A 13390-nucleotide genomic window follows, 5' to 3' on the forward strand; every position below is an offset into this window, starting at 1 on the left:
AATAGAACAGTTATAAGTAGCACAATACACAGTGGGCTCCAGGGGGAGACCAAACCATATACTAAAATAGTGGTATAACAACCACGACTCGGGTCAAGACAAGATCTGGAGCACGTAGAATCGCTGGGACCCCAAGGAACCACCCAAAGTGAGTAGATAGGGACCCCACGGAGGACGGGTGCAATGTGCTAACAAGACCGTGGGCTCCGTACAATTCTATGGGGAAGTCACGGTTGTAATTTTACAGTTTAAAGACACTTCTAGGAGGACTTGGAGGAAACCCTCGGAACTTAAGAGGTGGGAGAGCCACCCCACCTGTGGATACTGAAGTACCAGAGTTACCTATCCCAGAGGAGCCGGGTGCATAGGGTTGAAGTGGCGTCGGAAACAGCCGTTGTTCTCTATGGAAGGCTTCGAAGAAGTGCTGCTGCCATGAAGGTGAAAGGGGTCCGGTGGAATCCAAGGATGGGTTCTTGAAGACAGGAACCTGAAAGCAGAGGGAACAGAGTCTGGGTCACTTCAGAGTGACCAGGGGCTCGGGAGATAAATGCCCATCGATGTCGGGAGCTTCAGGTGCGAAGATGGGATGCTTGACTCTGCAGCCACGAGGACCAGGATACGTCGACGACGACCAGGAGCCAGATGCAAGCTGTCCCACGAAGGATGTCGAGTGCTGAGGGGTCAGTGTCTGGCTGGAGCACCAACAAGCCTTGTCAAAAGCAACCCATGCAGGAAGGTCAAGCAGGTTACGGTGTGGACAAGCAAGGTCCAGGGGACTCACCAAGAAATGGGGAGTCAGGGCCCGTCTGGAGCAAACAGGAGAGCCCAAAAGAATTCAAGATGACCCTCAGGAGGACCCACAGGGCGAATGACCCGGAGTCGCGAAGGGACCTCGAGCAGGATCACAAAGTACCAGCCCATGGAGCACTCGGTGCAAGGAGGCCAGAGTTCTTTGGTGGAAATATTGCCAAGGGTCAGGACTACACGGAGTCCAATGCAAAAGCTTGGGAATCGCCAACAAGCATATGCACTTGCAAATAGACGCGGTGCACAGGGGTTCAGGTTATGCAGTCCCCACGAGGGATACTGGCCTCAAACTTGCTGAGAGGGCAGATCAACCTCAGAGACCTTCGAAACTCACCTCCTGTGTTGCTGGAGTCTTCAGAGTACGCAGGAGCTCGGGAGCAGCAGACCGGTCAGTTGGGCTGAAGTGCCTGCAAATGCAAGGGGGGGGGAGGGGGACTCCTTCACCCCAAGGGAGGACTTCAGTTGTTCTTAGTGCACCACAGGTCCTGCACGGAGCCTGTATGGAGCAAAGGCACAGACAAAGCTTTGGACGGAGAGGGAGGCGAAGTCGGACCCAGTTCAAGTCCAGACGGTCGAAGGTCAGTGGCTTCTTCTTGTGGAATCTTGTCCACGTAAAATCTAGAGAGCTACAGTCAGATAAGCCCTTATGTACCCACATGAGAGGGTTGGACAGATTCGGGGACCCTACTAGAGGAGGGTCAGGACAGAGGGGTGGTTACACCCATGTCCTTTGTCCAGTTTCACGCCAGAGCAGGAGCAAACAGCTCCCAGAACTGGTTTGAGCTGGACTATGCCCTGGGACACCAAATATACCCAAGGTGCAGACTTTCAGGCACTCTCAGAGAGCACCCACCCAGCCCCAATACACTAAATCCTGTCTGGGAGGTGGTCACACCTCCCTGTGACAGGATGCCTATTGTGCTGCCTTCCTCTGCGCGATCTTGGCTCAGCAGCAGGAAGGTAGAAATGTGTCTCTGGACAGCACCATCCATTTTGTGCTGACCGGGTCGAGAAGGCTGGCACCGGATAGACCAGTGACCCCACGAAGCTCACTTCAGAAGGGTGGAATCATACCTCCCACACTGGTTACCAGTGTGGAGGTATGATTCCAAGGTGTTTGATGCCAAACACAGCATGTTTCTATGCAGCTGTTTGAGATAGCATTTCTCTATTGTCCCACAACTACCAGTCGACTACCCCTCATACTTCCCAACAACTCACATAGGGCTCCAGTTCTACCATACCTAGGCTCCACATACTCATCCACCGTGCCCCAACCACCCAGAATTGCCCAACTCCATTCCCATTATGTTGAAGAATTTGCTATCCCTAGCCGTGACCACCTCTCCCACACCTCCCAATCTCCCTTTCCTCCAAACTCTCTCCTACACAATTCCCTTTCCCCACAGCTGGCATGCCCACTCTCCACGAGGAAAGCAATGCCACCTAACACCCCCCCCCCTCGAGTCCACTCACCATGTCTACCTTGCCATCTGAGACGAAAATCCCCCTCCCCTCGTCCCCTTTCTGTGAACTCACCTATGTCCACAATAGTGAACCTTACTTCTCCTCCCATCCACACGAACCACATGCGGATTTGGCTGCTAACCTCAAGGAAATAAACCAGGAACTTCTTAATCTCAGAACTGTCATTCAAAATCTCATCAACACCACCGCTGACCTGGCCCTTAATCTCGCTTCCAACAAGACCTCGCAGGAGTTCCTGCATTTGATCCAGCACCACCATATCCCACTATCCCCTTTCACAATGCTACCGTCTGACCACGGGCTGAAACCCCCAGGCCAGATCTGGAATACGACCCCCTACCCTAACGCCCCATCTAGACCCGCCAGATCCAATAATCAGCTATCAGAACCAGATATTCTCTCCCTCCTCTGAGCATACAACGCCCCTCATACGGCCATTATCAGCCCCCTTTGGATCTTTACAAACCACCCCTTTAAATCCCCCTGAAACGAAAAATCCCAAACAAGACAACACGGAGGCACTACAATGCATCACACCTAACCCGCACAGAGCCCCCAGACTCAACGCCAATACCTTAAACTTCAACAACCTCATGCAGATCCCCATTACGCAGCTCTCGCCCATTGAACACAAAGCACACCTGAAATGCCTGCTACTTAACTGTAGATCAGCGGTGAAACATGCAACGGACGAACAAAAGTTACTTACCTGTAATCTGTGGTTCTCTAGTATTGGTGTCTTTCATAGATTCACATGCCTGAATCATTCCCCGTCGTCGGAGTCCCACGATACATAAAAATAGCAATATACATGCATATAGAAACCATATCATAGGTAACTTAGAACCAGGAAGTAAAGTAGCCAGAAATCAAAAGGAAAAAATCCTCCACTTTCATGACTCGTCCAAGTCATTATATATAGTCCAAACTACAGCCAATCAGGCGACAGCACCCTCCAGAATGTTCCCCCCCTGTGGGCTCAGATTTTCTAGCACAAGTGTGATCCAGAGGGAAAAGAGCATAGAAGAGCCTCTGAGGGGAGGTGGGTGGGTTGCATGTGAATCTGTGAAAGACACCAATACTGGAGAACCACAGATTACAGGTAAGTAACTTTTGTTCTTCTCCAGTATTGGGGTATCTTTCATAGATTCACATGCCTGATTCAGAGTTGAGAGCAGTAACTCCATAACAATACTGGTGATATTATCACAACATAAGCATATGCATATCACAGGCAATATGTAATCACAGATGTATATATATACACACACACACACACACACACACACACACACACACACAATCATAGAAGATCTATACGTCAGAAAATAAGGAGAGAAGAACAGAGGCTCACCTTATTTAAAAAGATTACGGAGAACCGCCTGTCCCACAGACATGTCGGCATCGCTGGCAGCTTCCAGACAGTAGTGCTTGGTAAAGGTGTGCCTGCTGGACCACGTAGCAGTTCTGCAGATTTGATGAAGAGGCACACCAGCAAAAAGAGCGGTAGAGGAAGAGATTGCTCTGATAGAATGTGCTCGGAGTTGTTTGTAATGGTCTGCCTGCATGCTGATGACAAACAAATTGCAGCAGAAATCCAACGAGCAATAGACTGTTTGGATATTGGGTGTCCTGTACGCATCTTTCCATAAGCTATAAATAGCTGATTAGATTTCCGTATTGAAGATGTCCTCTGTAAATGGAATTTTAGACACCTCTTGACATCAAGAGTATGTAAAGCCCTTTCCGCAGGTGATTGGGGATTAGGAGAGAAAGTCTTTAAAATGACCGGTTCGTTGAGATGGAAGTCCGAAGGTACTTTAGGCATAAAGATGGGGTTGGTGCGTAGCACTACAGAGTCCTTGGTGAATTGAAGGAAAGGCGGTTTAATAGTGAAGGCTCGAATATCACTGACCCGCCTAGATGATGTGAAGGCCAACAGCAGAGACACTTTCCATGAAAGAAACTTCAAATCTGTCCTATGAATAGGTTCAAAGGGGTGTCGCATGAGTTGTGAGAGCTCAACGTTAAGATGCCAGGATGGAGGTGGACGGTGGATGGGAGGAAACATGCAAAACAATCCTTTGAAGAACTGCTGAATGACCCTAGAGGAGTAAAGAGTTGGAACCATCCTGCCGGAATCTTGAAATAGCCGCTAAAAATACTTTAAGAGTAGAATGGGAAATGCCTGATCTTGCCAAATGTAAAAAGAAAGGCAAAATTTGTTCCGGTTTTGCATGAATTGGATGAATGTTGACAGCTTGACACCACAGCCAAAATCGTTTCCATTTGAGCCTGTATGTCTTTATTGTGGAAGGTGCTCTAGCATTGGCCAAGACATCCCTACAGTCCGAAGAAATGTTTAAGTGAGCGAATTCAAGGTGCTCAGGCGCCAGGCCGCTAAGCACAGAGATGCAAGATCCGGGTGGCAGATCTGTCCATTCTGAATGGATAGAAGGTTCGGTATTGGTTGCAACTGAATGGGATCGCATTTGGAGAGAAGGAGAAGTTTGGTGAACCAGAACTGGTGAGGCCTCCTGGGAGCTATGAGTATCAGGCGACAAGGCTCCTTCATTTTCCGGAGAACCCTGGGAACCAACGGTATCGGTGGAAAAGCGTAGGCATAAATCCGTGACCAGTTCATCGAAAACGCATTCCCGCATGATCCTTTGTGGGGAAGCCAGCTTGCGAAAAATGGGCATTTGCGGTTCTGACTGGTCGAGAACAAGTCCAGGTCGGGTCGACCCCACTTCTGAAAAATGTGATCCAAAGTTGGTTGATGGAGCTCCCACTCGTGATTGGAAACTGGCGACCTGCTGAGGGAATCCACAAGGACGTTGGAAACTCCCGAGACATGGTTTGCGGTTAGACTTATCCGATGTCAGATCGCCCAATCCCAAATTTGCTGGGCTTGTGGAGACAGTAAAACGGATCTTGTCCCTCCTTGTTTGTTCAAGTAATGCATACTTGTGTTGTCCGTTCGGATCAACACCGATGCTCCGAGAATGATGGTGCGAAAATGGCCAGGCTTGATGGCCAGGAAGATAGCTAGCAACTCTAGGAGGTTGATATCCCAAGTCTGTGTTGAGCATCTCATTTGGTGCAGACTGTGAGCCCTTGCAGGTGCGCTCTCCATCCTTCGAGGGAGGCGTCCGTTGTGATGACGAAACTTGGAGCTTCCATTAGAAATGAGCAGTCTGCTGTCACGTTCTTTTTGCAAGTCCACCAGTGTAAAGCCTCCCGAATCCGAGAATTGATGTGGATGTGATCGTCGAAGGATCCTGAAACCTGCCACAACTGTTTGTTGAGCTCCTCTTGCAGAGGTCTCATCTTGAGACTGCAGTTGGGGACCAGGGGAATGCAGGATGAACGCATCCCCAGAAGTGACTTGAACTGCTGGACTGAAACGTATTTTCCTGATCGCAACAGTTGGGCAAGTTTGCAAAGTATCAGTTGCCTTTCATTTGAGACAAAGGCTTGTGTCAGCAGAGTGTCTATGGTGGCTCCCAAGAACATTCTCCTTTGTGATGGGTCAAGGTGAGACTTGTCGAAATTGACAGAGAGGCCCAGAGATTGGGAAAAGAGACACATCTGAGTATGGGCGTTTGCGATTGTGAAAGAATTCGCCTTGATAAGGCAATCGTCTAAATAAGGAAAGATTTGAATTCCCTCCAGTCGAAGGTGTGCTGCCACCAGTGCTAAGGCCTTGGTAAAGACACGGGGCGTGAAACGTAGTCTGAAAGGAAGGACTTTGAACTGGAAGTACCTGCCAGCCACTCTGAACCTCAAGAACTTTGTGTCTGGGGAGAATTGGTACATGAAAATAAGCGTCTTGGAGGTAGAGGGTGGTCATGTACTCCCCCGCAGTGAGGAGTTGAAGAATATCTTGAAGAGTCAGCATCCGGAAGGGTAACATTTTTAGATATTTGTTGAGGGAGCGAAGTTTTAAAATGGGGCGCCATTCTCCCGATTTCTTTCTTATCAGAAAAAATCTGGAATAGAAACCGGTTCCTCTTTGCAACTGAGGAACTACTTCGATCGCTCCCTTTCGTAACATCACATTTATTTGGGAAAAAAAGTTTGTGAGGTGAGCTGGAGGTGGCCCTTTAGGAGGAGAATTCGGAGGAAATTTTACAAATTCTAGAACATGACCTCTGGGCACAATGTCCAAGACCCATTTGTCTGTTGTTATAGTTGACCAGTTTGAGTAAAAACGGGAGATTCTTCCTCCAACTTTTAAAGGGGTAAGCGGTAGAGCAGGTGGCAGTTGTCACTGCTTCTTAGACGCATCACGTCCGTGGTAGGAAGACTTTCTTCTGTTTTGTGAATAAGAGGTAGTTGGTTGTTGCCTGAAGGATTGTTGACGCCGAGATGAGTAACGTTGGTTACTCTGATAGGACTGGTATTGTCTTTGTTGATTATATTCTCCTCGACCAGAGAAGGATCCATGGCCTCTAGCGACATGAAAAGGCGGTTTCCTAAACTGAAGAGTACCAAGAGATCTTGCTGTCTCGGTATCCTTTTTAATGGCCTGGAGGGCCTCGGCAACATGCTGACCAAAAAGATACTCGCCGTCAAAAGGCATAAATTATTTTAGCCTGAACCTCCTGGCGAAATTATGTAGCTTTTGAGCCAGCCCTGTCGCCGCAGGACTGCGGCACCTGCCAGTTGTCGAAAACCCATAGACGCAACATCCACAGCCGAATCAATAATCTCAGCCGAGATTCGTTCACCCTCCTGAAGAATTTTTAGCGCCTCAGACTTAGAGGGCTCAGGCAACATGTCGATCATATCGACCTAAGATAGCCAGAGAGCAAGCTGCACGGACGGTTGTTGCAGCCATGGTCGAAACTTTCTTTCCAATAGCATCCAGACGTCTCCCATCCCGATCAGGATGAGCTGACAGCGGAGAAGGAGGATTCCACGCTAGTCGTTGAGCTGCTTGGGCGATAACGGAATCTGCCTTTGGCTGACTGGTGCTGGTGAATTGTCTGGTGTCTCTTATTTCTTCTCGAGGTGGGGCAAGACTAGAAGCAGGAGCTTTCATAACCTTTGTCCTTCCTGCCAAATAAAGTCAATAATAGGAATGAACCGTATTTGCTTCCTCGGCTGATCTTTAAAATCATAAAGGAAACAATCATCCTTCTTTGTTTCCATAGAAAGGAGGAACCGTTGTGTTGCCCTCTCCATGAGAAGATGAAAACGTCCAATGTCAACTGGCGGAGAGTCAACCCGAGCAGGAGTAGATGGAGACGGAGTTTGTATCTGGTAGTCGTCCCATTCTGTAAGGAGTGATCTGTCATTCAGTTCTCCTTCTTCCCTATTGTCATCCGTGGTGTGAGCGTCCTGAGAGTGATGCGAAGGTACCGGAGAATGTGGTCTGGGCGACCTCAATGCTGATGAAGATTGAGTAACAGGTGTAGGTGGTAAAGAAGAAGCCGATTCAGATGGAGGGAAACGGCGATAATCGTCCAACATGTATGCAGATTATTTATAAGAGCCAAATGCAATTGGGCCATAGGAATTGGATCTGGAACTGAAGGAACAGTCTCCTGGCAGAAATCATCTTCTTGATCCACATCCTGATATTTAATGAAGAGCTCGGAAGGGCTCCTGGCAGTACGAAACCTATCACCCTCATCCGATTCTTCATCATACTCTTCATAATCCAGCAACTGTTCAGGTAACACAAGAGGATCCTTAGAAGGGGAGGTGTGAATTGGAGAGAGAACCTCCAAGGAAGCTCCACGTCTTTGTAGCAAAGAAGGCGTTGCTGTCGACGGAGGCAACTGTGTAGACTGTGCCGTAGACTATGCAGCGTCGACGAGGTAGTCGTCGACGAGGCGGACGACGATGAAGTGATAGTCGACGAGACAAACCTAGACGACAAGGCGGCCGTCGACGAGGCAGCCGTCGACGAGGCTTTTCATTTTTGTCGAAGGAACGTCGACGGTGGATCTCACCTCCTTCGTCGACGAGACTGGCTTCATGGAGACAGATACCAGCATCGATGGCGATGATGCCGACGAAATTATCATTTGCGGCTTCGGCGCAGAGAAAGTAGCAGTCGACGTCGTCGTCATGCCGACGGTAGGCTTCGAGAACGAAGACATCGTCGAAGAGGGACACCAATTCTGAAGGTAAATCTCTGTCAGAAACTTGTTTTGAAGCTTGAGACTTCACAGTCTTTCTCGAGGGCGTAGAAGGAAGAGGTTTACTCTTGGAAGGTGAAGGCAGCTCAGCACCCTTAGAAGTGTGCTGTTTTTTCGACACCTTAGCCCGAGGAGAAGATAAATTCGTGTCAGCTGTCCTCTTCCTAGAGGAAGTAGTCTTGACAGAGGCAATACTCCCAACTTCAGATAAGGGATTGTCCTGATCTTTAATCTTCTGTAGCCACAGAAGTAGACATCCTTCTCTGTCCCTCAGAGTCTTTGGTGGGAAAGTTCTGCAGATCTTGCAGTCTCTCACCTGGTGGTCAGGATACAAGCAGTAAATGCACTTCTTGTGGGGATTTTATGAAAACAGCCGGAGCTTCCCACAAGATTCACAAGGTCGAAAGAGATTTCTTTGAAGAAGACATCATAAAATGAAGAGTTCCTGAAGAAACCAGAGAAATACTGAGCAGAGCTCAGGGAGACTCCCTTCACACAACATGCGGTAGAAAATCTAAGAGCCTGAGCCTCTGAGGAGAACATTCTGGAGGGTGCTGTTGCCCGATTGGCTATAGTTTAGACTATATATAATGACGTGGCCGAGTCATGAAAGTGGAGGATTATTTCCTTTTGATTTCTGGCTACCTGGTTCTAGGTTACCTATGATATGGTTTCTATATGCATGTATACTGCTATTTTTATGTACCGTGGGATTCCCACTCAGACGACGGGAATGATTCAGGCATGTGAATCTATGAAAGATACCCCAATACTGGAGAACTTGCAGATCTCATCCTGGTTCAGAAACTTGACCTCCTTATTCTCACTGAATCTTGGCTCACTGACTCCTCAGGCCTCATCCTTGACATTCTAGTCCCGCCCAGTCACAACATTATCAGACTCAATAGAGTTAAGAAAACGGGTGGTAGCGTAGCCTGTATCTACCACAGCTCTCTCTCAGCAAAACAGTACCCCTCAGCTAATCTCTCATCCAGTGAATATTTATGCATAGATATCACTAGCAAGCATAGACCCATATGAGGCCTGCACATCTTCTACCACCCTCCGGGAGACAACCTCCCGTTTATTGAACAAACTATGGAAACCATCTACTCCAACCTGGGATGACACTGCCCCCAGATCTTCCTTGGAGACTTCAACCTCCACTGGAATGATCCGCATGATCAGGCGGTTAATAGTCTCAAAAACTTCCTAACTGATCTCTCCCTGACCCAATTCTGTGACAGTCCCACGCACAACCTAGGCTCGACCCTAGATCTAATCATCGCCAATGCCAACTCCATTCAACTCTATTCTCCCCTTTGACTGGTCGAACCATCACAATATCACCTTCAGTATCCTTGAAAGCTGGAACTCCAAAAGATCACAACCACTAAAACAAAAACAGTGGCAAAGATCGCTCCATAATACAAACATAAATGAGTTCATATCTCACTGCAATATCTCCCTACTGCCCCCTGCAAACATGGCCAACGTTCACGACCTCACTGAGCACTGTAACAACACCATGTTGTCTGCCCTGAATGCAACTGCCCCCCTTAAACTAAAAAGAAAACCCATCAAAGACTCCAAACCATGGTTCAATGACAGCCTAAATTCAGACAAACCCAGCCTTAGATTAGCAGAACGCTTGGAGATCAGCTCCTGTAGTGAGGAAATGGGGCTAACTGCAGACATTGTTAAGTTAGCAGAAGTAGTATATACTTGGCTGCCATTCTGCCACTTTTGAACACAACACTACATGGCTCCGTTCTCATGTGAAGCAGCGCCAACAGAGTATTTTACGAGACCGGTCTACCTTTCACATATCTAGCTGGGCACCGTGCTCTGTCTGCGCAGCATGTTCAAGGTCGAATAACAATGTACGCTGTTGATTGACTTTGATCAGTCCCACGCACATAGACATAACATGAAGCACAGTGGCCCAACTGAAACTCTGGTGCTTTTTAATATGGCATTATATGCATGAGAAGGCACTTGGAGAAAACCTTTCCAACATAGAAGAGCTGAGCTGATCCTGGGATGTAATTCATTGCATCTGATCTCGTAGGTATGGGGTCTCGCTGACAAAGCCCAGAGGTCTTCTATATTTATTCTAAACTAGCTCATGAGCACGGGGGGGGTATGGAGGGGGGAGGGTGGTAAAAGGCACTATAGTCCTAGTTCTACTGTTACTATAATATGGTTTCCCCTTTTGTGCTTTATGGAATTGTTACAATGCTGATCATAGATCATATGTTGTTATGCATTATGCTGCTCGTATTGAATAGAGTACTGCACCTTAGAGCACGTTAGTTAAAAATAAACATTTTAAACTATACAGTGTCTGATTACTCACGTTGTGGACAAGTATGAGTGTGAACGAAAGTGTTCTTGTTTCCCACTATTCCTGAGAGTTTACTAAGTCGCATGTTCTAGGTTGTCTGATCATTGGTAGCTTCGCTGTCGTAATGAGAACGAAAGACACTATTGCTAGTCGGATTGGGGTTCTGGGCACTGAGGTGGCTTTTTTAGTACACAACACTACACCGAGGTCCTGGTTTCCTGCGCATAGTTCTGTGCATGAGCAGAATCCCTGCAACACTCCATCCACTGGTCTACTAAAAACCAAGACTAGAAAGGAGCCGATACAATAAACTCATCAGAACGGCAAAAGCAACCTTCTTCAAATCCCAACTTGACAAAGTCAAAAATCGCCCGAAAATACTCTGAGTTGATCAAGTCACAATCTAATAACACTTTCGGCCAATCACCTCACATCTCCTGCCCTCAGCCAAGCTGTGATGCCGTTGCTGACTTCTTCCTCGATAAGGCTAATCGGACCTTAAGTCGGCTCTAATCAAAAACTCACCCTATCCCGACTCCTCATCGCCCGCCCCTCCTCTTACGCTGTGCTGTTTCTGCCCCAAAAACAATGCCTCTTGGAGCAAATTCACGCCTCTCAATGACACTGCCATCCTCAGCATACCATTGACCCTGAAACCCTCAAATCACTTCAGTGACCCCCTCCCCTCCAACTTCTTTAAAGAAATGATAGGAGCCCTAGTCCAGCTCTGCTCCAAGATCATCAACGCTTCGCTTCTCCAAGGGGAGATCCCGGACTGCCTGAAGGCGGGCCTAGTTCTCCCTGTTCTCAAAAAACCCACGGCTGACCCTGAAGACCTGAATAACTATCGACCAACCACAAAAATTCCTACCCTGGCAAAACGCCTCGAGAAATGTGTACATGAACAGCTGCGCAAACACATTGAGCAATTCCAACTCCTCGACCAGTTCCAATCAGGTTTCCGCTCTGGCCACAGCACTGAGACGGCCATTACTCACATAGTGGGCGATGCCCTCTCTTTGCTTAATCAGAATGAAGCTTGCCTACTACTACTCGCTCTCATCTACATTTGACACAGTCAAACATGACAACCTACTTAACCTCTTGGAATGTAGGATGGGGCTCTCAGGCACTGTCCTAAAATGGTTTGCCTCTTTTCTCAACAAAAGAACGCCAAGAGTCAAATCCAATCAAACTCTATCCAACTCCAGTCCCTGCACACTGGGTATCTTACCCTCAGTGTTCATTTTTCTTCCAAGTTTTTCAGCATTTTGGGTGAGGGGGATGTGTTGTACTGACTCGCTTATTCTTTATTGTTATGCATTTTAGCTCGTGCTAGTTTGGTTCCAGGTCTCCATGGTGATGTCTCTGTTGGGACAGTTGGAGACTTGGGGCTGACAAGCTGGCATCTGAAGTTGGTGGCGTGACTCTGCGACAATAAAACACCGACCAAATCATCCAGTGTCTATTGTATTAACCTCTTCCATGCTCATGACTCTCCCGGCCGTCATGAGTCATGATGGGCGTGTGCGGACGACGGCCGGGAGACGTCATGACCACGATCGGAATGTCAGCACTGCGGGAGCGCTGCGGCAGAATTTGCGCCGCAGCGAAGAGGTTAACAATATCTCAACATACACTGTTTGTGTGACAACTTTCAGCAACGCAGCGCAGCAGACAGAGCACAGAGAGAGTACGCTCCAAGCCTCGAACGTTATGTTTTATGTGCTATGTTAGTGTCAATTCTATGGCTTACATTATGCCATTGGTATCGTATCTCAGCATGGCAAGTGATACAACGTGTACAAGTTGAACAAATGACAAGCCCAGGTAACAAAACTGTAGCTCAACACATACCTTCTCTGGCCGTCCATTCAGTCCTCCCGAGGGTAACTGCCGCTCGCAAAGCCACCACCCTAGCAGATCAGCATTGATTTGATGTAGCTGACCCGTTATGGCCAAGAACCCTGTGCAGCAATATATCTACAAATATAAAGTTTACGTTTAAACTTTTAAATTATGAAATCTAGGTTTACTTTCTCACCTGTCATCAAAAATAAAAAAGCCCCTACCAACTGCATAATTATTCTGTACATTCATGTTTGGTGATACCTGGTGAAGGATATTATGCTTATCAAGCATTAATATGGACACACTTTAGGAACAAAAAAACAAAAACAAATATTGGCTTCTACAAATGAGAAAATATACAGACATGTATATCTTTTTATACCAATGTATCAATTATCGAAACATTGAAAGACACGAGACAAATCCATACATTTACAAAGTTATTTTATGAACCTGGAATGTCTCTCTTTCCTGTTCAATCACTTCAACGAATATTAATTTAGTGAAGGTCACGGCCACATATTACAATCTTACAACCTTCTTGACATTCTGGTGTAGTGATGTGCAACGCCACAAAGCCGATGAAATGGTTTGAGCATGGAGCTCAACCCCTTGGCAGAAACTGACATGCATTACATCTTGCTACTTCAGCAAAGTGGGTCACCTCTTTGCAGCCTGATATATGCACTGCAGACCCATCCAGCATTATGCACATTTCAGAAGCACCACATATATGCTGGTGAAG

At 47.4% G+C, this 13390-nt stretch overlaps 1 protein-coding gene across 2 annotated transcripts in view; it reads right to left on the bottom strand.

Annotated features, from left to right (window-relative positions):
* The window catches only part of RABGGTB (Rab geranylgeranyltransferase subunit beta), a 231668-nt gene that overhangs the window by 65194 nt on the left and 153084 nt on the right, over positions 1–13390 (bottom strand). Inside the window, exon 7 of one of the 2 annotated variants that reach the window (XM_085602256.1) lies at positions 12652–12777. The exons of the other annotated variant lie outside the window; for it this stretch is intronic. Coding sequence (XP_085458382.1) covers positions 12652–12777 — 126 coding nt within the window. The remainder of the gene's footprint in view (positions 1–12651; positions 12778–13390) is intronic. 2 annotated transcript variants of the gene reach the window in all.

Source organism: Triturus cristatus, chromosome 4_2 (genome assembly GCF_964204655.1).
Source record: "Triturus cristatus chromosome 4_2, aTriCri1.1, whole genome shotgun sequence".
NCBI lineage: Eukaryota > Metazoa > Chordata > Amphibia > Caudata > Salamandridae > Triturus > Triturus cristatus.